At 41.2% G+C, this 21,459-nt stretch overlaps 1 protein-coding gene across 3 annotated transcripts in view; it reads left to right on the forward strand.

Annotated features, from left to right (window-relative positions):
- The first annotated feature begins 2,863 nt into the window (after nt 1–2,863).
- LOC104150137 (vasoactive intestinal polypeptide receptor) overlaps nt 2,864–21,459 on the forward strand; it is a 31,008-nt gene continuing 12,412 nt past the window's right edge. For 2 of the 3 annotated variants that reach the window (XM_009684204.2, XM_009684206.2), the window contains exons 1-6: nt 2,864–2,912; nt 11,996–12,095; nt 15,798–15,905; nt 16,653–16,762; nt 19,901–19,998; nt 21,110–21,242. In XM_009684204.2, coding sequence (XP_009682499.1) covers nt 2,880–2,912; nt 11,996–12,095; nt 15,798–15,905; nt 16,653–16,762; nt 19,901–19,998; nt 21,110–21,242 — 582 coding nt within the window. In that variant the 5' untranslated portion in view covers nt 2,864–2,879. Of the gene's footprint in view, nt 2,913–9,395; nt 9,442–11,995; nt 12,096–15,797; nt 15,906–16,652; nt 16,763–19,900; nt 19,999–21,109; nt 21,243–21,459 lie in introns of those variants that run through there. The other variant, XM_009684205.2, reaches the window with a different exon arrangement.

Raw genomic sequence — 21,459 nt, forward strand, 5'->3', positions numbered from 1 at the left:
ACCCCTTACAAAAGGAGTTTCCAGCTTGCTGCTTTTAAAGCAGGTGGCAAATTTTTTTAGGTCATCTGGCGATCAGATAGGAAAAATAGGTGGAAGAGAGAAAATCTTGAAGAAATGAAGGGCTGACAGACCACCTGTGCTCAAAGTGTCAATGCCTTCCCCTAAGAGTTGCGTATGACCACGCATGTCAGGAAACTACACGAATGAAAACCTGTTTCTCATTTGGTTCTGCTCCAAACGAAGAGACTATTTATGATGACGTAAAAGATCAAGATGATCTGAGGGGCCTTAATTATTGGAGTGCTTTTGCAAATTTGTGGACTGGAATGGCATACTAATATTGATTTCATTTTCACGTTTACATTTTGATTTTTGAGAGCTATTTCTTGAAATACAGCAGCCAGGGCCCTGAACAACAAATATAACTTGACTTTGACATTTGCCATGTTATGGGGAGTGGGTGGGCCAGACCTCCTTAGGTCCCTTCCAAACTAAATGGTTGTATTTGTTCCTTGATCTTGTACACTTAAGCTGGTTGAATACTGTTCAGCAGGAATTAGAATCTGTCTCTGTCTTCCAGATATTTGATAGATCTTGACTCTCCATTTTCCTTTGCAGCTCTTAGAGTTAGGAACTGCCTGATACTGTATAGTGTCTGCTTTATGCAGTGGGATCCTGCAAATTGTTTCAGTGTGGCCAGCACCATGTTACTGACCTGTGAGAGCTGGTAACAACTTTAACTCGTCCTTTAGAGATGGGGAAAAAACAGTAAAATCCAATTTTTTAATATATTTGTGTGTGTGTATGTGTGTGCGTGTATGTGTGTGTGTATTTGCTTTAATCTCTTGATTATATGATAAACTTGCTGTTTGGAGGAGTGTCTGAGGCTGATCTGTACAGGTAAGTGATCAGATGCAGTTATGGACTAATGGAAGATAAGCATACAGAAAAGAAGAGTTGAAGGAGAATTAGGTTACAGATGTTATCCCACACGTCCCTGCCTTTATCCCCCTCTATTCTGCACAGGTTGTAGGACTGATTGTCTCTCTAGCATGAGTCTGAGGCCACTATCTCATTTTAGAACCAAATTCCTTTGATTTGCAAGCGTAAGGTGGAGTACGTCTTGAGATAAAACACCCACATTGCAGCATCTTAATACTGCTGTCCATGTGTGCGGTAGGTGTCTGAACTCCTGTTATGAAAGATAGTGATCTGGTCAGCACAGTCAGGGAGCTGAGAGAGAAATTTATACATATCACTAGCGTGATTCAGTCGCTTAAACATAGACACAGAGTGCCAACCACGATGTCCTTGTACATCTGAAATATCTGCATGGAGCTGACAAACACAGCACAGGAATTTTAGGACATCCGCACACTTCTGAAGAAAGGTGGGGGAATACGTAGTATCTCAACTGATATCAGATGCCTCTTTTGGGGCAACTAAGGTGAGCCCTAGATCTCCTCTGACTGTAACGAATTCCTATGTTTAACAACATTGGGAAATAAAGAATGATACATGGGATATAAAATAGCACTTAAATCAACATCAACATAAAAGCCCCACATCTTTTTTTATCTGCATTGGATGCTTTTGTATTTAAGTCTTGGGAGATGGAAATGTCGTTCTCAGACTTCTTGGGCAGTTCGGTGAGATGGAAAGAGGGTAACAGAAGGAGAACAAAAAGTTGATATTTGAAGATATATTGATATATGAAGATGACATAAAACTGGGAGGAGTGGCTGATGCACCAGCTGGTTGCACTGCTATTTAGAGGGACCTTGACAGGCTGGAGAGGTGGGCAGAGAGGAACCTCAGGAAGTTCAACAAAGGAAAGTACCAAGTCCTGCACCTAGGGAGGGATAACCCCACGCACCAGGACAGGTTGGGGGCTGGCCTGCTGGAAAGCAGCTCTGCAGAAAAGGACCTGGGAGTGCTGGTGGACAACAAGTTAAACATGAGCCAGCAGTGTGCCCTTGTGGCCAAGAAGGCCAATGGTCTCCGGGGGGGAGGGGGGGGGATTAGGAAAAGTGTTGGCAGCAGGTTGAGGGAGGTGATCCTCCCCCTCTGCTTAGCCCTGGGGAGGCCTCACCTGGAGTACTGCGTCCAATTCTGGGCTCCCCAGGACGAGAGAGTCATGGAGCTCCTGGAGCGAGTGCCTGTTTCACAAAATCCAGGCCCTAGCAAAGAAAGGCTTCCGCCTTTACCTCTTGCACCAAAACAATTATCAGAGAAATAGAGTGACATTTGAGCCATCTTCATAATACTAGGGCCAGAAAGACCTCATGTAGGTTGGAGAAGAGGGGGTCTAAGGGTCACTGCTTTAAATTTTTCATCTGAGGGGAGGTGGATGCCAAAACCCAGAAACTCCATTTCTGAGGGTCCCCAGGGAATACCATTTCCAGATCCAGTGGAAACCCAGGTGCTTTGAAAGCCTGTCGACATGAGCCGCAGGCACGGGCCCATAAGCAGAGGGAGAGGTGAATTCAGCATCTCTTCTTGCACAGAGAGCATCTGCCTCCAAACACCTCCTTCAAAGACCAGCCAGTGCTCCGGCTCCCCCTGATTTTGAAGGTGGGCAACCGGAGGACAGACACGTTCACTGAGGTTCGTTCAAAATCCCCTGGCTCCGTGACAGGGCGGGATGCTGAAGTATCTCCCTCCCTCCACTGCCAACCTGGCCCTGCGGGGTGAGAAGGTGCGGGAGGAGAGCAGGAATTACCGGGCTCCCCCAAGAGGGACCCAGGAGTCCGGGAAGGGAGGTGCAAGGCAATTCTGCGGGGCGGATCTTGGGCAGGTGGGGGCGGGCTGAGCCTTGGCTTTTGGCAGCTTCACAAGAAGCAGAGGGAGCGGGGAGGACCCGGCGGCTGCTGCGGAGGATGCTAAGTTTGCGCTGGCTGCTGCTGCCACTGGTGAGTGCCCGGCGGCCGCGTCGGCCGGGGAGGAAGGGGCCACCCCTGGGTCTGGGGTGGGGAGGGAGAGGGTGGAGAGCACATCTGGCTCGCCACAGCTGGCTGGTCCTTGTGCTGCCCCACCGGCTCTGGCGCTGGGGGCGACGGAGGGCGGGGGGGAGCCGCGGAGGCAGAGCAACTTCTCTCAGCCCCACTAGAACAGGAGGCAGGCAGAAAGATAAGGGAAGGAACAACAACAACAACGACAACAACAACAACAAAGGAAAGAAAACAAGAAAAGAAAATGAAAGAAGACAAGATTTCTGAGTCAGAGGTTTGACCCAGGTCTTTAAAAAAAAAAAAAAAAAGCCAACCCTCTTATGCTATTAATAAATGTCTTTCCATTCATTAAGACGGCAATTTTCAGTGGACAGAAAAGTGTCCCCAGATTGAGCAGTCATGGCATGGATTTAGAGAGATAGAAGGGGGTGGCTTGCTACCCCCACTGTCCTGAGAAAGACAACTTTGCTGAAGAAGGAGGCTATCTGGAAAGGAACAGTTCCTCCAGATGGATTTTTTTGCCTTTTTGAGAGGGCACTGATTGTTTTTTTTTACTGCTGAAGGTAGCTGCCTTTAACGTCATCAAGCAGGAGCATGGACTGTCTTATGTCTGCTATGAACTGGAGGCAGCAAGTGAGGTTGTAACATTACAGATTAGGGAAGACGTATCAGCCCAGAGAGGCAATCCAAGCATGTATATACCTCCTCAAGCCCCACGATCCACTGCTCGTGCTGCCTGGGCTGGTTAGCAACAGGTGCTGTAGGAATATCTCCTCTTCCCTCTAATCTTCATCTTTAGAGAACTGTTGGGAAACCTTCCTACAGGTGTGATTCCTGGCGACTCATTAATTCTAACTTTAGTGATTTCACAGTTAAACATTTAGCCAGGGCTGGGATTCAGACACTGTCTGTAGGAAATGGGGAGATTCACCTCCAAGGAAGCATTTTGTCTTATCCTACGAAAGATAGATAGAATGAATATTCCTCTAGGGGCTATTTGCTAACATTGATGATAATGAGAGCGGAAATGATTACAGAATAAGCTTGACCCTTAACTTTTAAAAGGTGAAGGATAGGAATGTGAATTCTCGCATCCTTTGGGACTCTGGCTTTCTACCTCTGAGACTTCTGAGTTTCGTCTGTGTTTATACAGATTTATTTCCAAGTGATAGGTTATAAATCCTTGCTATATAAACCTTGTTGTATGCAATTATTGTCATGTCTGATACCATTTTTTTCAGGGAAAACTAGTCAGCCGGGAGTCTTACACTACTACAGGTAGAGGGACTTTGGCATCTGGACTAGGCTCTTTACAGATATGCCTGCAGCTGTCTGCAGAGTGGAGCTAACCTGGAGTGATGTATCATACACACCTATGGGCTGCCAGGCACCATTTTAACATTTTAGCATATTGCAGCAGACTGTGTCCATGATGAAATACTTATCAGATAGGATGAGAGAATAGAAATTCCTGCTTTTCAAAATGCATGATCCACAAAGCTTTTATTGTCAAATTGTTGCTTATATACAAACTCCAACTGCACATCTGGTAAGAGTCAATGCTCTAAGTGTTGATGGTTTCAGTATCTCCAGCCAGGTCTGGAGAGAAGCTTTGCACTCTAAGTTAGAAAGCCAGGGAGGGCCAGAGACCCACTGATCATCTTGAGTAAACAGTCTTTTACTGTGTCAAGGGTTCACATCAGAGTGGAGGAAGAATTCTGACACAGATTTTCCAAACAATTCTTTACTCTGATGTGAAAATAAACTAGAAGAGTCATCATGAAAGCTTCCTCTGTGAAACTGGGCACTTTTTAACTCCTATCAGCTATATATGGGGAGTTGTACGGTTCAGGATATACTTTGTGCCTTGCAGAATAAAGCCATCGACATCAAAAATATCATGTACTTGTAAGTGACAAGAAATTGAGAAGTGGGTGCTGAAATGCATAAAAAAAGACATTTCCTCTCTTAAAGAGTTTGAAGTCTCAGGAAACCAAGGGTAGGAAACAGAAGAGAATTGCATTCGTTATCCTTCCCACTAAGCTAAACTGCCTTCTTCCAACATTTAGCAGGAATAGAGGTGGGAATGGAAACATAAATCTATTATCACTGAGCTATGCAGTTGCTTTAATACAGCTTCTGTTGTGGTCTTAGACATATGGATCCAAACCTACGGCTAGGTGCTGCATTCCCCCCAAAAAACAGAGCTAGGTGCCTAAATTCCTGGTATAGCCACTCTTGGCTGATCTGCTTTGGAGAGACACTTCCTATAGGAATCCAGGCCCAGCACACCTTAAATCTCCTTCTTAAGGAACTGGAAGTGCGGAAGGATCGGTTTGTCTGGACACTTAGTTAGCCCAGTTAATGGAGAGAGATGGGTTCCTCTAAGGTGGGTGAGTCACTGGGTCCTCAAATAGGTGTCTGCAAGAGGTAGGCAGAATCCTTCCTTGGAACTGCTTGTTTGCCTTTGTTGATTATTAAAGGAGGCTTGACGGGGGAGCTTGCATTAATCATCTAAAATTGTCTACCTCAAATTGAGAATCTGGTGTAAAGCTACTCGTTTAGATTCCTTTAATACCACCAGGAAGAGGTGGAAGCCCTACAGGAACAATAACTAGGACTTCAGTTGTGCAAGCTTGATGCTAGACTCAGGCAATCTAAGTTTCAGTTGGTTGGACTTAAGCGACACGAACTGCCACCTTTAGGAAAACATGTTGCACATACAGAAAGGGAGATATTTCTGTTTAGTATGGAGGAATACTTGTGATAATGGACAGTAAGGATCTTTGGGTTTTAGTGTGATTTATGTTTTAAGTATTAAGGGTAATTAATTGTTTTACTAAATCTAGTATAAAGCTAATGCATTTCATTTTCTTTTTTCTCAAGATAATACTAATTGCGTGTGATTTATCAAGAAAATATATTAGCATGCCTATATTGTCACATATAGAGTACCTATTAGTAAATATATACACATTGATATACACCGATACGTATATATAATAGATACTGTTTAGTATAAAGCTACGCAATGAAATACAGTCAGATAAATGCAATCCAATACACAGAAGAGCATGCAAGTATTACTCCCAAGTCTTAAAACCAATCTTGAAAAGATATTCCTCTAAATGAAGACTGTAAGACAATCAGTGTTTCAGCTTCTCTTGTTCTGTAGGTAATCAAGTTAGAGAGAGGAAATAAACACTGAAAATGTCCTCTAGGTAGTCATTTTCAGCCCCAAAAAATCCTGAAATAATCTATTTAACTGACTGAAGAAAAAGATTGGAAATAGGCCTTTACTTTTAACTTTGAGGTTAAAAGTTTTGGGTACAAGATTTCAAGTTACGGGTAGGACTTTCTCCGCTAACTAAATATGTTGTCCATGACCGGTGTCATGTCACTGCCGTGGTGACCTCACACTTTACAGTCAACCAGAATCAGGAGTGGTAAATGTATGGCAGAAGCAAAGTGGATCCTCATATATTTTTCAAATGCATTTGAGCAGCGAACTTTCTTGCTGCATCAGAAATCTTTACTTAGTTTTCTATGGTTTCTTCTAATTTCTGGTGATACACAATACTACTTAAGTAAGTATCCCAATATCACTCCTAGGGCACAATGGACTGGAAGATCTTTACTGCAGTGATTGCGAAGGTAGTTGTACTGAAATGGACAGGATTTTATGAAGCTCAAGGTTTGACTCAACTTCCTTCAAAGCCAGTGGAAACATTGGCCCTGACTTCAGCAGTCTGTCATTCCCAGGCTCACAGCTTTCTAATCAGAACTTGGCTTTTTCAGAAAGGAGTTAGCAGATGGAGAGAGCTAGACTTTATGGAAGATCTTGATGAGATAATGTTTAACAGACTGAAAACTTTGTGAAAGGCCGAGGATTTCTCTGACTTCTTCAGTAGTTAGGCCTGTGTTCAAAATTTTTCATTTTTCAGTTTTTCATCCTATGGCACTATCCATTTCATCAAGACTTCCGTTGAAGAGAGGTATACATTTCAGAGCATATTCAGCAGTTGTTTGGACTATGTCTTTTGGTACCACAGGCCGGTTTACAGGAGTGACTGAACACATCATTCCACAAGAGAGAAAGGACATGGGTAGTAGGATTTTTGGATGTTTTTCGTGTGCCTTTCTGTATCTCAAAATGCCAGATGAGATTTAATCCTCCAAGCCGGGAGTCAGTGTGACGTGAATTGCAGACAGCTATGGTTTTGTATACAGGAGAGAACTAAAATATTCAGCCACCAGAGTCATATCGGAAAAAATGAACTGAGGAAGCACAGATAGGGAGAACAGGGAGTACAGAGATGATTTCAGAGGAAATCTGAGATGAGATCTGAGAGATGCATGCAAGCTACAGAGACAGAGGCAAAAAGAGCAGTGACAAATATTCTTAATAAATGATGTATGCACTTGATGCAGAACCTATCGGGGAGGTTTTTGGCTTGCATTGCACTGGAAACTAAATTAGATCACTGGAAAGACTCTTCAAGTTCTTGAAACCTTCCCATCCTGCCAGTGGATTCAGTCATTTCTTCCATTTTTGATTAATTTTCAAAAATACTACATATTACCAATTTATTCCTGACTCTTTGATCCCACTGAATTGCTTTTTCAAAAGTGACTAATATACTAGGTGCCCAGCTGTGAAACACTTAAGAGGCCCTTGTTTTCAGAGAGCATAGAAAATGTCCCTACTTTTCCCCAAGTGTGCTAATGGACTTTTTAATGAGTGAAGATCTCTCTTTTATGTGACATCTAAATTACAGTTCTTCTACCATCACAGCAACCTAGGGGCACATCTTTGGAGGAGCTCTCAGGAAAGACTGCTCTTTACTGAGTTGCACTATGGCATACGGATGCTGCAGAAAAGTCTCTCTTCCTGGTGCTTGCTAAGTCTGGTATTGTCCAATCCATGTCACCTGAGAGAATCACAATGCAAACTGCAATGAGCTTTGATTGCACTGTTTGTATGTGGGCAAACAGATGAAGTAGCCTACTGTAGAGGAAATTAAAAAAAAGCAGTGTTATAGTTCTTCATATCAGTAATTGTGCCGCTCAAGCCAATGCTCCAACCTTATGGATGTCAGGAAAAGAAAAGTTCACAAGTCCGAAATCTGTCTCTGTAAACTTTGTCTCAGGTTTTTGGCATGCCCACTCTCGTTGTAGGCAGCTTCTTCCTGTACACTTGTGACTGCTTTGTTCAAGGCAAGATTGTTTCAGCGCTTGGGTCTTAGATTTAAGATACCCTTGTGAATTTTGGTTGCCCGCTAGTGTTCAAGCCAGCGAAGAGACTGTAGCGTTGCGATGCTCAGCAATGCAAAGCCCAGTTCCTGGAGTGCTGTCTACAACGCTGTGTGAAATCTCTACATTTTCTGTATAAATCTTGGAGTCAGGGCACCATACAATGTGATTTTCAGTAAGGTCCCATGCCAGCCTACTGTTTGAAATCTGTCTAGCTACCAGCAAATGCTGAGCCAAGGGGTATCATTTTAAAACAGCCTCTTCAGAGGGCTCGGCTGCCTTATTGTTGTGCAAGGGTAGTCTCTGTGCCAGACTGGACTCCCCAGCCCCTCAGATCTCTGCTTTGCTTTGGTTCCCAAATTATCTACGGTGAAAAGGAGTAACTCTTTTCCTACAAGGGTTCAATGGTTAACAGCAGATGCCTCCCAATATGCAATCCTATACATGACGAAGCAACAAATGTCGGGATCCGGATTTCTCCATCACCTACCCATTCCAGGCAGCTTAGAGGAACAACCTGCACTGTTATCCTAAGGCGCTGTGAGATTAATAACAAAACGTAAGTAAGCCGTAGCCAACAAATCACAAATAATGTTCTGCCCAGAAGGCTTTTCTTTAACTGTAAAGTGGTTTAATGTCTCTCTTTTTCTTAAAGCCTGAGGAAAGCCAACAAATTGAAGCTTCATTACTATTTTCAATTTCTTGTATTTATGTGTTATTTTTCCACCCTTTTTTAAATATATATAAGGGTGGGATTACTTGCAGTAAGGCTACAAGATCCTTAGTTAACACCACCAGTCTCATTTTTATTTCTTATAGAATAGGTTGTAGGTTGCATCTGTAGCTGCACTTGATGTTGGTTTTCAAACACTGAAGTGGTCTGTAGTATTTAACCTATGACAAAAACTCAGGGCTCTGGTTGTTCTAGCCACATTCACCTCCCACCCCAAATCCAGTACCCCAAAACAAGTTGTCTGCATTCTGATTAATTGCAGATTAATCGCGCTACCTGTGGTGGTGGGACTGACTACAACCTCACCATCGTTCAGCATAAGCAGCACATTTCTTTTAGAGATCCTAAAATCGTTTTTGCTCGTGATCCATGGCTGCTCTCAGAGGCAGAAGGCCGGACGACACTGACTGGGCATCTGACCTGTTATGGCAGTTCCTAGGTCCTGCATAAAGCCAACGCACAACTTCCCTGCGGGACGGGGATGGCTAATGCATGCTTCCCCAGGTATCGTACATGGATTACACTGATTTCAGTGGAGCTGTGCTGAGGTGTGGTGACTGGGGGTTTGACTCAGCCGGTGCGGATTTGCTAAAGGAAGAGGAAAAAAGTGAGATGCAGCCTCCTTCAGAGCAGCAAGCAGTCTGGCACACATATTCCCTGTTAGACACTAACACTTGGGAGACCTCAGCGGCTTAGCCCCTCGTTTGTGCTCCAGCTGTGTCTGCTGGGTGTGTTGCTTAAGCTGGCCTTAGGAAAAAGATAACACTACTTGCTCTGAAGCTTTTCATAATAAACGATGTGTTTGCCTGCACCATTCCCAGCACTTTTGGTACGAGGAGGGAGCCTGAGTTAGCCCATCTGTCCCAAATGCTTGTTACTCAAAGACATTTTAAATCACTTCCCCTTTCATGGTTTTGATTTCGTTTTGGGTACTGATTGGCCATTGCTTTCAAGCCTTTTGCTGTACAGAGGACTCAGTATAGATGGTAAATTGTATAGCTTTGTGTTGAGCTGTCAAGACTTTTAACCATCAAGCCTAAGAACCTTCCAAATACAATTTCGCACCCGCAGCAATAGTCTAGAAATTACAGAAAGTGAAGAAATGACTTGTTTCCTGTCCAGCTGAATCCATGTTTATAAATTTAAATGGTAAGGCATTTATGTAGCAATCATTTTGTCACTGCTACTCAAATTGTTTGTTTCTTGTGTGGGCAGAATGGAAATTGAAATGTATTTTAAAAGACAAAGCGATACATAGGGATCCTATTAAAATCTGAAGAATTGCATTTCAGAATTGTGTTACTATAGTTGAACAGCAAGAGGTACTATTTTAAGAGTTACTTATGCTGATTTATAAAATATATTTAAAATCACCCACTGGAGGAGTATAATACATGAAAAAAAGCCATCTTTTAATTTTCTTTTCATACAGTGCCCTTAATCCTTTTTTTTAATGCTAATATTAGGATGTATGAACCCTCTCTAGGGCTACATATTTAAAAGAAGTCTGTCCATGCTACTTTAGAACCCAGATGTAAGGTTCTAGAAGAATTCTTGAGGTTTTTAAAAGTCACATTCCTTTTTCCCCCCGCCAGGCAGATATTATTGCAAAATTGCAATAGCCTGCGTGACTTCCAGCAAAGTTTCTGTTGAGGCTAAAAGAAGTGCTGGTTGCACTTCTCACTAAAAACATTCTGAAGGCCAATAAATCAACTTCCTGTGACTGAAAAGGCAATCTAGCAATGATGTTTTCATCTGTACTGTATTTTCAAAGTCATTAGAGGCTTAGAATGGCCTTCAGTCTTGCTCAGAAATGTCTCAGAAAGCCTTCAGTCCATCATTTCAATTAAAATCACTATCCCCAGAGCCTCTGGTTTTGCTTTGAATAGCATAGCTTGCAAAGGAGCAAACCCGCTGCTCCATTCCATGTAAGACTCTATGTGTGTAGAAGATCCTATTATAAATAGAGGAGGTTTAGGGCAGGATTCAGTTGTCTGAATACAGTTTAGTTGCTTTCTAGACTATGGACTGTATTGATTATGAGTGCAATTCAGTTGCCTAAACATGTTGAATTTTTGAAGACACCCTAGAGTCACTGATATTTCTACATGGAGCTGGTAAAATTATCACAAGACTTTTGTAGAAGACGCATGCTCTTCTGCAGTAGCTGCTGAAGGAGGGGTGGGATGCCCTATAGCATCCCAAATAGCGCTAGCCGTCTCTGGGTAAGTGGAACATGCCCTAGGTCTCTATAGACTGCAAAAGAAGCCCGGATAACTAGGTCACATGTAGATGCCTGCAAGTCTCAAAGAAGACTGAGAGACCATTCTGTCAGTCTGAGCATCAAAGCAGAAAAGGTAGAGGAGAGTAATTGCTCCAGGAGAGTAATTAAATCTTTATTGTCAGGCTTGGGGCTAATTCCTTCAATAGAGAAAAACTGATTCTTGAGCGGTCCCAAGAGTGATTAGGAATATTTTGCCAATAGATATTTCTGAACAACCAAACTGATTAACTAAGGAAATCCTCTTCATGATTAAAGAAAATTATTTCTTTTTAGTTGCCTTTTTAAGGGAAGAAGCAAAGTGTGTGTGGTCAGATCGCGTGTATGTTTGAGGAATTTATTGTGAATATTCCAGTAGCTGATGAACTCATTGTCCAGTTTTGGCCAGTTGACAAAGAGGTGAAGATCCAAAGATTATGAAATCCATTTAAGTTTTATGAAAAAGGTTAGTGGAAATGGGAGAGCGTATAAATGTTCGACTTTGAGAAAAGGTGCTACATTAGCTCAATGGTTATGAAATGCCAAAAATCCATGAGAGTATCCATGCCCACATATATTTGTAAACTGATACATGTGCAAGATAACTTTCTCTTTTTCTCTTTGTCTGTCCTCCTCCTTTACATACCCTATTTGCAGAAAAATCTTTAGCTGAGCTTTAACATTCGTGGACCCTAAAGTATCAGCCATGAGGTACAAACTGGAAGGAAATTTGGGCTATTCACTGTGATAACCCCACAATTGCTTGATTTGTTTTGTCCTTTTTTTTTTTTTATTGAGGTTGCGGGGATCCATCCCGAATGCAAGATATTCCAACAGGTGACGAAAGAGGAGGCTCTCTGCTTAGAAAAAAATGAATCCATTTCACCCGATTTTAAAGGTAAAATAACAGTCCTGATTGCGTAGCTCCAATACGAATATGCCTCATATCACTTCAGGGGCACAGTGTGAAGGTGCTCTTTGTTCTCTTGAATGAAGCTTTGATTCCACATTCTTATTTTGCATGGTCTCTGAATAGCTGTTTTGCTTTTACAGGCTGAGGCCTCATATTGTTTAATTTCAGACCTCTTTAAAAGCTCAGTGTCTAAGTCTGGACTAGTCTTCTAGAGTTCCCCTTTACAGTAAATGGAGGCAGATGGGTGACTCTAGAGCATGCTTCATAGAATTTGTCAAGCATTTGCTTGCTTTAGGACAAGATTAATTGTTCTCTGGGGGCATATTTCTCTTTACTAACTACAAATTGAGGCTAAGACAACTCATTCAGACTTTGACAACTAGGTGCTTGGATTAGGGCAGAAAAATCCTAGTTGTAATATCTTAAATTACTGAAGTGTTTTCTGTGTTCTTCTCTTATATTCAATGCTACAAAGAAGCTTCAACATAAGAAATTAAACAGCACCCTGAAATTATATTACTTTAAAAATCAATCCAATTTTTTGAAAATGTTCTTTACAAAAAAAAAAAAAATCCCTACTCCAAAATATTCTGTTTCAACATTTTCAGAGGATTTTTTTAATGTTTATTGCAGTGGTATTTTGGAATAGATGCTTAAATATAAATTTTGAAAATTAGAATGAATATTTCAGTCTATAAAATATTTAAGACATGATATGTGGAGGTTAGTTCTCTTTGCTAGGATTTATGCAATTGGGAGGCCTATTTTGAACCGATTCAAAGTGAAATTTCAAAATGTCCAAATCCTTTCCAAAATTCAGTTATACTTTTCTGGACAGCTTTTGTTAGAAAAATATTAATCCACCTAACTGAGACTTTCAATTGACATGAATTAGCAGATGTTCATTTTCTTCTAAGCAGTTATGAGGTGAAGATGCCTCATATATTTGGTGTGAACAGAAACATTGCAACCAAGTTAAACCATCTGAAAGTCTACCTTTAGCAGCCTACAGAAATCCAGAGACCAACTTCCCCAATATATCCTTTGTCTTCCTTTTTATTTTTCTGTGGGCTAACCAACCACTCTAATGCCTGGTGTCCATCTTAAGATTGTCCATTCTATCTTAATACATTTTCCCTACTCTTGTCAAGTCCAGAATGCCTCTTGAACAACTTTTACACTCAGAAGACCCATTAACCTCCCCAAAAGTTCTGGCAAAATTCAGACATTTTTCATAATGATTTATCAGGTACATTTTCTGTTTGCAAAGTACAGTGTGACATTCCAAGGGTTTCCCTTTTTACTAGAAAGTTGATTACTTGATTTTAGAATCTTCTTTGTAGCTAAAGCTATTCAAAGAAGTAAAAAAACCCTCACGCTTCAGTTAATTTAAAAATCTTGAACCTTGCCAACTCTGATCTTCTCAAAGTTCTCCTTTCTACCTTTTACCTGCTAGAGGTGGAAGGACTTTAATGAAAATCTGCTGTATTTACTGCTTTTTTCAGTATATTTAAAAGTCAATCACTAGACCTGGAAAAACAATTCATCCCCATCATTTCGTAAGGGGTATTTTTAAAATAGACTAACATTTTTAAAAAGTTCTTGGCTTGTGGTTCAGTTTTCAGGAACTGCATGTGAGACACTGTGAGAGATTATGATTTTTGAAGAGTTACTTCCCAGCAGCTGCAGAGAATCAGAGGTGGAATTCATCTGTGTTGCAGACTTCTAAATCCAAACTAGTTCCTCATTACTCTATTTGTACAGAGAGTTGTGTAATGAGTGCCCTCAGTAGAGTCCAGGGTGCGATTCCTCCCATCCTGAAGTAGATGTGCAAAATAGGCTAATTGAATTAGGCTCTAAAAATGCTTATTTTTCTCCATTGTCTGAAAAAGAGAGCCCTGGGTGACTGAAGCAAACTTAACTATCTGCAATGTCAACACTACTGGACACAAAGCCTACTGCAGTTGTCTTTATGGAGTCTCAGGTGGCATGTCCCAATCATTAGTCTCTTGAAAATCTCAGTGAGTAAGATGCATTACTTGCTGCCTCTGCACTCAGTAGTTTCTCTGCTATTAACTTTAGCAGTCACTGGAAATGAAGCCAGATCTGGGACTTAAAACACCTTGGTACAACTCCCACATAATGTTACCTGATTCTGTTTTTTTAACTCCATGTTCTCAAATAGGTTAGTTTCTCAGGCCCAGCCCTTCAGAGGTGTTTTAGTCCCTGTAAGAGGGGCCCTTTAGGTATCTAAGTCTCTTAAGAACGTGGTGGGACTCACATTACATAACTTCAATCATTTAAAAATTAGCAGCCTAGTTCAGTCTATAATTATCAAGAAAGACCTAGGTACATACAGCGAGTGATTCATCCCATCCTCAGAAAGGAGCCGCCAATATATTGGATGAATCATCCGCTGGAAGTCCCTGTCTCTTTCTACTGATTAAAGAAGGAACATAGCTTAGATTAGGTAACACATTTTAGACAATTAAAATTAAGGATAATGAATCTAGGCTCCTGTTTTCCCATCTGGTGTACTGGGGATACCAGGAATTTCATCCTCCCAAGGGTGATGTGAGGATAGTCCTACGGGAGATTCTTGGTACTATCCTTTGGGAAGACAGAGGGTAACTTTGCTCAGCCACAGAAAAGTAATATTACTGCCACATTTCAGCTCTTGTCAATTTTAGATTTGCCTTGTCATCAGTCACGGAGGAAACAAAACAGAATCCGTGGAACAAAATAACACCTCCCAAACGAAACCCATGCACTGTTTTATATCCGCCTTACGACTCCCTAGAGATTAGTTTCTGTTACAGCACAGTGCTTTTTTTGTTGGTTCAGGCACCTTTACATACTGATAATTTTTCCGCGCCCCACCCACACCTACTTACCAGCAGACGCTGCGTAACCACAGCTCGAGTCTCGATGTGATGCATCAGTGACAAAGCTGTGATTAACTCTCTCTTCTGAAAACACTTGTTATCAGACTCATAGCTAGTAGCGTGTCCTGTCTCATCAACCAGCAACCCCTGGTTTAGGGAACCTCATGAATGCCAACCCGTCAGACGTGCTCCTGCTGATGGTTATTTCAGAGGATGCTGGGAGGTGTTCTTTCACTTCGAGGTGAACCTAATCCCTGTTGAAGTCCAATGCAAAAAGTCGTGTTGATAGTGTGAGGCTGGGATTTCAGCCTCTTTGTTAATTCCTCTAAGCCAGGTGGAATTGATAGACCATAAGCATGGAATTAAGAGGCTAAGGCTGAATTTTTAAGTCTGATGCTTTTCATCCAGACTCTGAATCCAGTAACGAGAAATCTCAAGCGCTAATAATTATTCCGTATTTTTTATTTTGGTCATTTATATTTTGTTTTGACAATGGAAAGAGCTCAAGAGCTCCAGTTAATTTGACTTTCAGATTGTGTCTGCTTGATTTTCATGTACATCGTCTCATAAAAGAAGGTGGGGGAAGGTCCAATTGCAATGCTGAGTGTGTATATGAGAGACAAAGCATTCAAGGCAAAGGGGAAAACAATGCAATCCTTCATTTGCAGAGCTGCAGGTGCTGTTTTGATTCTTCTTCATGCATATGAACTAGTGGGAAAGCCACAAAAAATCTCATTGTGGAAGATCAACTGTTTGATGTTCTGTGTCTGTTTCTTTATTTAGAAATTTGTCTTTTTTTCAGGATGCCCCAGAGACTGGGATGGTCTAAGCTGCTGGCCCAGAGCCACTTTTGGGGAAGTGGTTAAAGTTCCCTGTCCAGGATTTTTTGAAGAAATCACCAATTTCCATGGCAAGACTTTTTCTTCTTATTCTTTTCATCTGTAGATATTTTTGAAATAAAGCATAATAGTTAAAGATTCACCAACATGTGTATTTTCGTGACTCATCATGCTATCTTATGTCAGCCAACATACAGTAATTATCCAGATACGCACCTTGGCTTATGGTCAATGCAGGTTGGCACTCTTTTGTTGTGTGTTGTGCTGCATGAAATTATCTAGTCTCTGCGGTGGACTAAAAAACATATAATTGCACTAGATTGCTGAGGTTAAAAACTGTCTATTTGTACATCATAGAATCACTGACTTATAAAGTCATAGAATGATTAGTATTGGAAGGGACCCTTGGAGACCATCTAGTCCTACCATCCAGTCAGAGCAGGGCCAAGTTCAAATATTAGCTCTAATTTCAGAGCTAGATCAGGTGGTTCAGGGCTTTGCCCATAGGCACAAACTATGTTGTAACTGCGGGATAAATTGCCTAATTTAGTTTCATCTGCATAAAGACTGAATTCACTGACGGAATATCTTATATGATATGTAGATGTTCCATTGCATCTTGAAATGAATGGGAACATCTTATCTCAACTTCTCAAATGATCAATATCTAGAATAGTACAGCTAATCTTGCTGAACGTGACTAGACCTGCAAGTATCTAACTTAAGAACTGAAGTAGGACTAGAAATATGCTGTTTCTTGTCAAAAATCAAATGAAAAAAATACACAACTCATTCTCTAATATATTTCACCATTAAAGGCGTCCTTCAAAGAAACTGTACAGAGGAGGCATATTGGTCAGAACCGTTCCCACCTTACACCATTGCATGTGGTTTTGATGAAGGTTCCAGTAAAGGGCCAGAGGATCAGGTGAGTTTTTGATTTGCTGTTTGTGGGCATGTCCAGAGCATCCTCTCTTGAATGTGCTGAGCAGCTGAATGCTCCCTCACATCTAAGTCCCATCAGAATCCAGTTATCATCCTTCTTCAGTGCTAAACTCAGAAATGTTAGGTGTATTTAGAGCACGTTTAACAAATGAGGCTCAGTGCAAAGCATGGAAGAAGCAAACAGCAGGGCCATTCTCCACCCCATTCGTTCTCTCCTCTTGGTGTTACTCAGTAGTGCTTAGGTTGCTTGTCCTGGTTAACAAAGACCTTGGTTCACTGATGGAGAGGGTTTGAATCCATGTCATGCACCTCCTTAGAAAGCTCTACCAAACAGTCTATGGGGAATTTTTCAGGGAAGAGCTCTTTGAATCCCTGCTGTTGATTGTTTTTTTTCAGATTTGCTTTGAGTCAGAGAAAAAAAGAAAAAGAAAAAGAGTCCATACCTTTATAGCACAGCAGTCAAGGCACTTATTTAGGAAGAAACTCTCGGATGCCACTGAGTATTTCTGCACTTTCAGTTAGGCTCTCAGAGGAGCAGGAATGAACCCCCATTTTTTTGCTATCTAAAGATCATCATTAGGTGCTCCGTTAGGCTCCAGCAGCAGTTCTTTTTCACTCACATGTTCCTGTGATTTAAGTTTTTGCCTTACTCATCTTCATACCTGGCCCCAGGAAGGGAATGCCTCACACTGCATTGGTGGAGTTCGTGTCTCAGTGGTAACCTCTGCCTCATAGCTGAAGGGCGCTCATTTATAGAGTTGTGCTTGCTGCCTCTGTCTCAGGTTGGGACCTTTGCTAAATTGGGCTGTTTCAGCACAAGTGGATAAGAACATCTCCATCCCCTTATCTCCACTGCTTATCTAGCAGGGCTCATAGGTCTCACATGAATGCACTGTCCATTGGGGTATCATCACTGCCTTCTCCCCTTCTTGCGATATTTTGATAGAAGAAACTGACTCTCCCCGCTCTATGAAAGAAAAGTCTAACTTATATAACTCCCTGTGAGCGTGCAGAGTTGTGAGTCCACAGTGCAAAAAGGTGATTTGTTACAGGCCAAAGTAAGATACGTAAAATTGGAGAGGGTTAGGATTTGACAGACACCCTTCCCTTCAACATCTAATTCTCTTGGGCCAATTGACACCAAGTCCCATTAGAACATGGGTTTTTGCTTTCCACTACAACTTTACTATAATCTCAGGCTTGATCTCAGACTTTTGCTGAAGCTCTCAGGTGCCTGCCTATACTATCTACATATCACTAACATGCTGGCTGTTATCCAGAATGAGCCATTTGTCTCTCCAGGCATGAAAGCTCAAGCACAAAAGTACTAGTTCAAGTGTCTGAATCTTTAGCAAGTCTAGATACAATTGGTTTAATCCATTTGGCTCCATGAACCTAAAAACTTGAGCACAGCTATATTTTCCACCTGTAAAATGTGAGTGTTTGCACTCCTTTACCCTATAGCGAAGCTATCAAGATAAATACATGAAACAATTCTGGAGCATTTCTGGAAACCATGCAACTACTTCAGAAGGGATATAAGCCTCTCCAGGCGCTGTATATTCTAGCACACAGTGTTCTCCAGCCCTGAGGCCAGCTGGCATGTAAGACTGTCATCCACATGGATAAACTCTCCTACTCTCCAGATCAGGGCAGCTTTCTCCAAGTTGTGTATTGGTAGCAGTCCCTGGCTTTTGCTAATCATCAAATCATGCACAAACATAGTCTATACTACATGATCTAAGCTGAAATCAAGCAAGGGACTACATTTACATGTTAACATTGTGAAGGTTTTCAGGGCAGAGCTCACGTCTGCACTGTGGCTGTTTAGTTTGTTATCATCTCAGTCGTACGCGCAGGGTCTATAAAGGGAAGACAAGGTGAATAAGCTCTACTGCATTGTAAATGTAGGGAAGAAAGTGAGAAGAATGCCATTTATACTGCAAGAGACCCACCAGTTTTGTACTTTGTATCTGGTGTGAGAATGCGTGATGTATTCTGCATATTGTACTATTGTTTTAGATACCCTATAATAAAATACAAAAGGCATCCAATATTTCCTTCTTCGGTTGAAGAACATATTTTCTAACTTGCACCTTTGTTTTAAAAATGCAGTATAAAACAGTAGGAGTAGTTCAGAAACACTAGGATAATTCCCAGGTTGTCAGGGTTACCTGATTTATTTATGGATCTACTTAAAATTGCTAATGGCTATCTCAATGTAGAGTTGATGCCTCTTGGATAAACAGAGTTTGGATCAATTAGAGAACAAGGTGTCCATTGCATTTACAAGGAGGAAATTTATCTGAATTCAAAGAATTTGGTTTCTTGGGATTTTGAATAATTAGGTGATCCTGTAGTGAAACAGAATAAAATTTGCATAGCTAAAGCTGTATAAACATGCTTCATTTTTCTTGGGTTGCAAGATATTTCAAGGCAAAAAAATAATAATAAAATATTGAACTGTGATGAATTTTGCAGTGTTACAGCACAGGGCCACTGAATGAACTGTGTTTGTCAAAGGAATCAAAGATAATGAAGTTGTTATCTTGGCCTTAACTTTCCCAACTCAACATTGTGAGGTGATTTCACTATATCTTGGTTTCCTCACCTTCAAAATGCACATTTTATTTCTCTATGAGCTATCACTGCTTAACTATTTCTGTTTATGAAAAACAACACTTTTCAGTTCAGTAAAAAATATCTTTTGACCTGAATAGATTAGAATCCGGCCCTGTTCCAAAAGTTACTGATTCACAGATCACCCATCTGAAGGCTTCATTGCCCAAGAGTCCTTACGTGCCTATAGGAAAAAATGTAGTTACTTACAAACTAAACATTTTCCTGTTGAACATGCTCAAAGTCACTGTTCCAGAAAAGCTGAACTTTTCTGAAACAGTGAGGCTGTCTAACTGATCTCATGCCTAAGCTTATGAAGGGTTCAAAAAATGAGGCATGTTAGTGATGAAGAGAAAAACCTTGATGCGAATCTTAAGTACTGAAATCAGCACAAGGTGATGGGAATGCTTAAATAAGGGAAGTCGCATCTTCGTGAAATGAGCACACCAGAATGCATGCTGCATAACCAACAGCATTGGTCTGTGTTTTCTTTTTCTCATAGAAATCATATTATTCTACATTTTGGCGTGTCTACACTGCTGGCTATGCAGCATCAGTGACTTCACTCATTACAGCTCTAATTGTCTTTGCTGCCTTCAGGTAAAAACTTGGTCTCTTTTCAGGATGTCTCAAGACAGCCTCATACTTATTCCTTTCAAGCCCTCTGGTGTTTTTTTTGTTTGTTTGTTTGTTTGTTTTTCCTTTTTTGTTATTATGATTTTCAAACCCTTCTGAGACATTGCATTCGGTTAATGGCAATGGGTTCTTCTCTGCTCGTGCTGCGGCATTTCCCTTCAGATGCTAAAATAATAAAGCTGACTGGGCAATCTATCCATGCAGGATAAATGCCCCAGGCTGTTATCACTATTAACATAAGGTAACTGCTCTTCCAGTGCTTAGCAGGGACATACTCTGCAGAAACTCAGTATGTCTCACGCCTTGAACCTGTAGTCATTCTAAATTGTCCATTCCTTCTGCAAAAGACCATTTCTTCCATAAACGGGAGCTATGGAAGAGGTTTAAAGAAATTTCAACATCATGTTCGATAACTCTGGTTATTAGGAAATAGAGTTTATTTTTATTGGCTCCAAAGCAATTGAAGAAAAGCCCTAAACTTTCTCTATAGCTGAGAGCGCAGAGTGCAGAAACAGCTTCCTAGGAGGCATGTATTGACAGTCTCAGAGGTCGTCTCTACAGAGGGGTCCAGGACCAGGAGGCTGATCAGTCCAGACCTTGAAGGAGATTCCTTCAGGACAAATCCAAACTGTGAGGACAGGGCAGTCTAGGGAAAGGCAGTTACTCCTCTGGCAGCCACCCCATGCAACTCGCATCCATTCAACACTCTGTTCTGCTCTAGCTGGAAAGGGGTTGAAGAGCGTGTTGTGGGCTTTTTTAACAAAAATTGCTATTTAGGATAATTAAAAGGTGTTATTGCAATGCAGTCCAAGAGAGTCAGAGTTACTGCCTGCTGTTGATAACTCCTTCAAATGTGTGGTGATTCAAGGAGAACTATATTAGCACTTTTATTAGCCTAAACACATCATAATTGCTCTGCTCCCTTGTGCCTAGCTCCCTCTTAAATAGTAACAGATCATATATTTGGTTTGGAAAGTCTGAAGTCACTGCGTATTCCTATTTGGGTTTTGATGAGACCGTAATAAATTTATTTTGAAGAGCAATTTTTCTTTTTTCTTTTTTTTTTCCACGTCAGAAAATTCCACTGTACACGGAATTACATCCATATGCACCTGTTTGTCTCGTTTATCTTGAGAGCAATTGCTGTTTTCACCAAAGATGCTGTTTTGTTTGCCGATGAAACCATGGACCACTGCCTAATGTCAACGGTACTAATCTCCCCCTCTCTCTTTGCTTGATTTAATGTTTAATCCTTGATGTGAAGAAAACATGGAGATTTCTTTACCCTATTCTTTTTTAGTGCCTTAGAACAGAAATCATAAAACGAATAACCTGCACAATAAATGACACAAACCAAAAAACCTGATGGGTCACATTCAGCTGTGTTATATGAGGTTCAGCTCTGTTGACTCTAATAGAGCTGGA

The sequence above is a fragment of the Struthio camelus genome, chromosome 2, assembly GCF_040807025.1.
Source record: "Struthio camelus isolate bStrCam1 chromosome 2, bStrCam1.hap1, whole genome shotgun sequence".
In the NCBI taxonomy this organism is placed as follows: domain Eukaryota; kingdom Metazoa; phylum Chordata; class Aves; order Struthioniformes; family Struthionidae; genus Struthio; species Struthio camelus.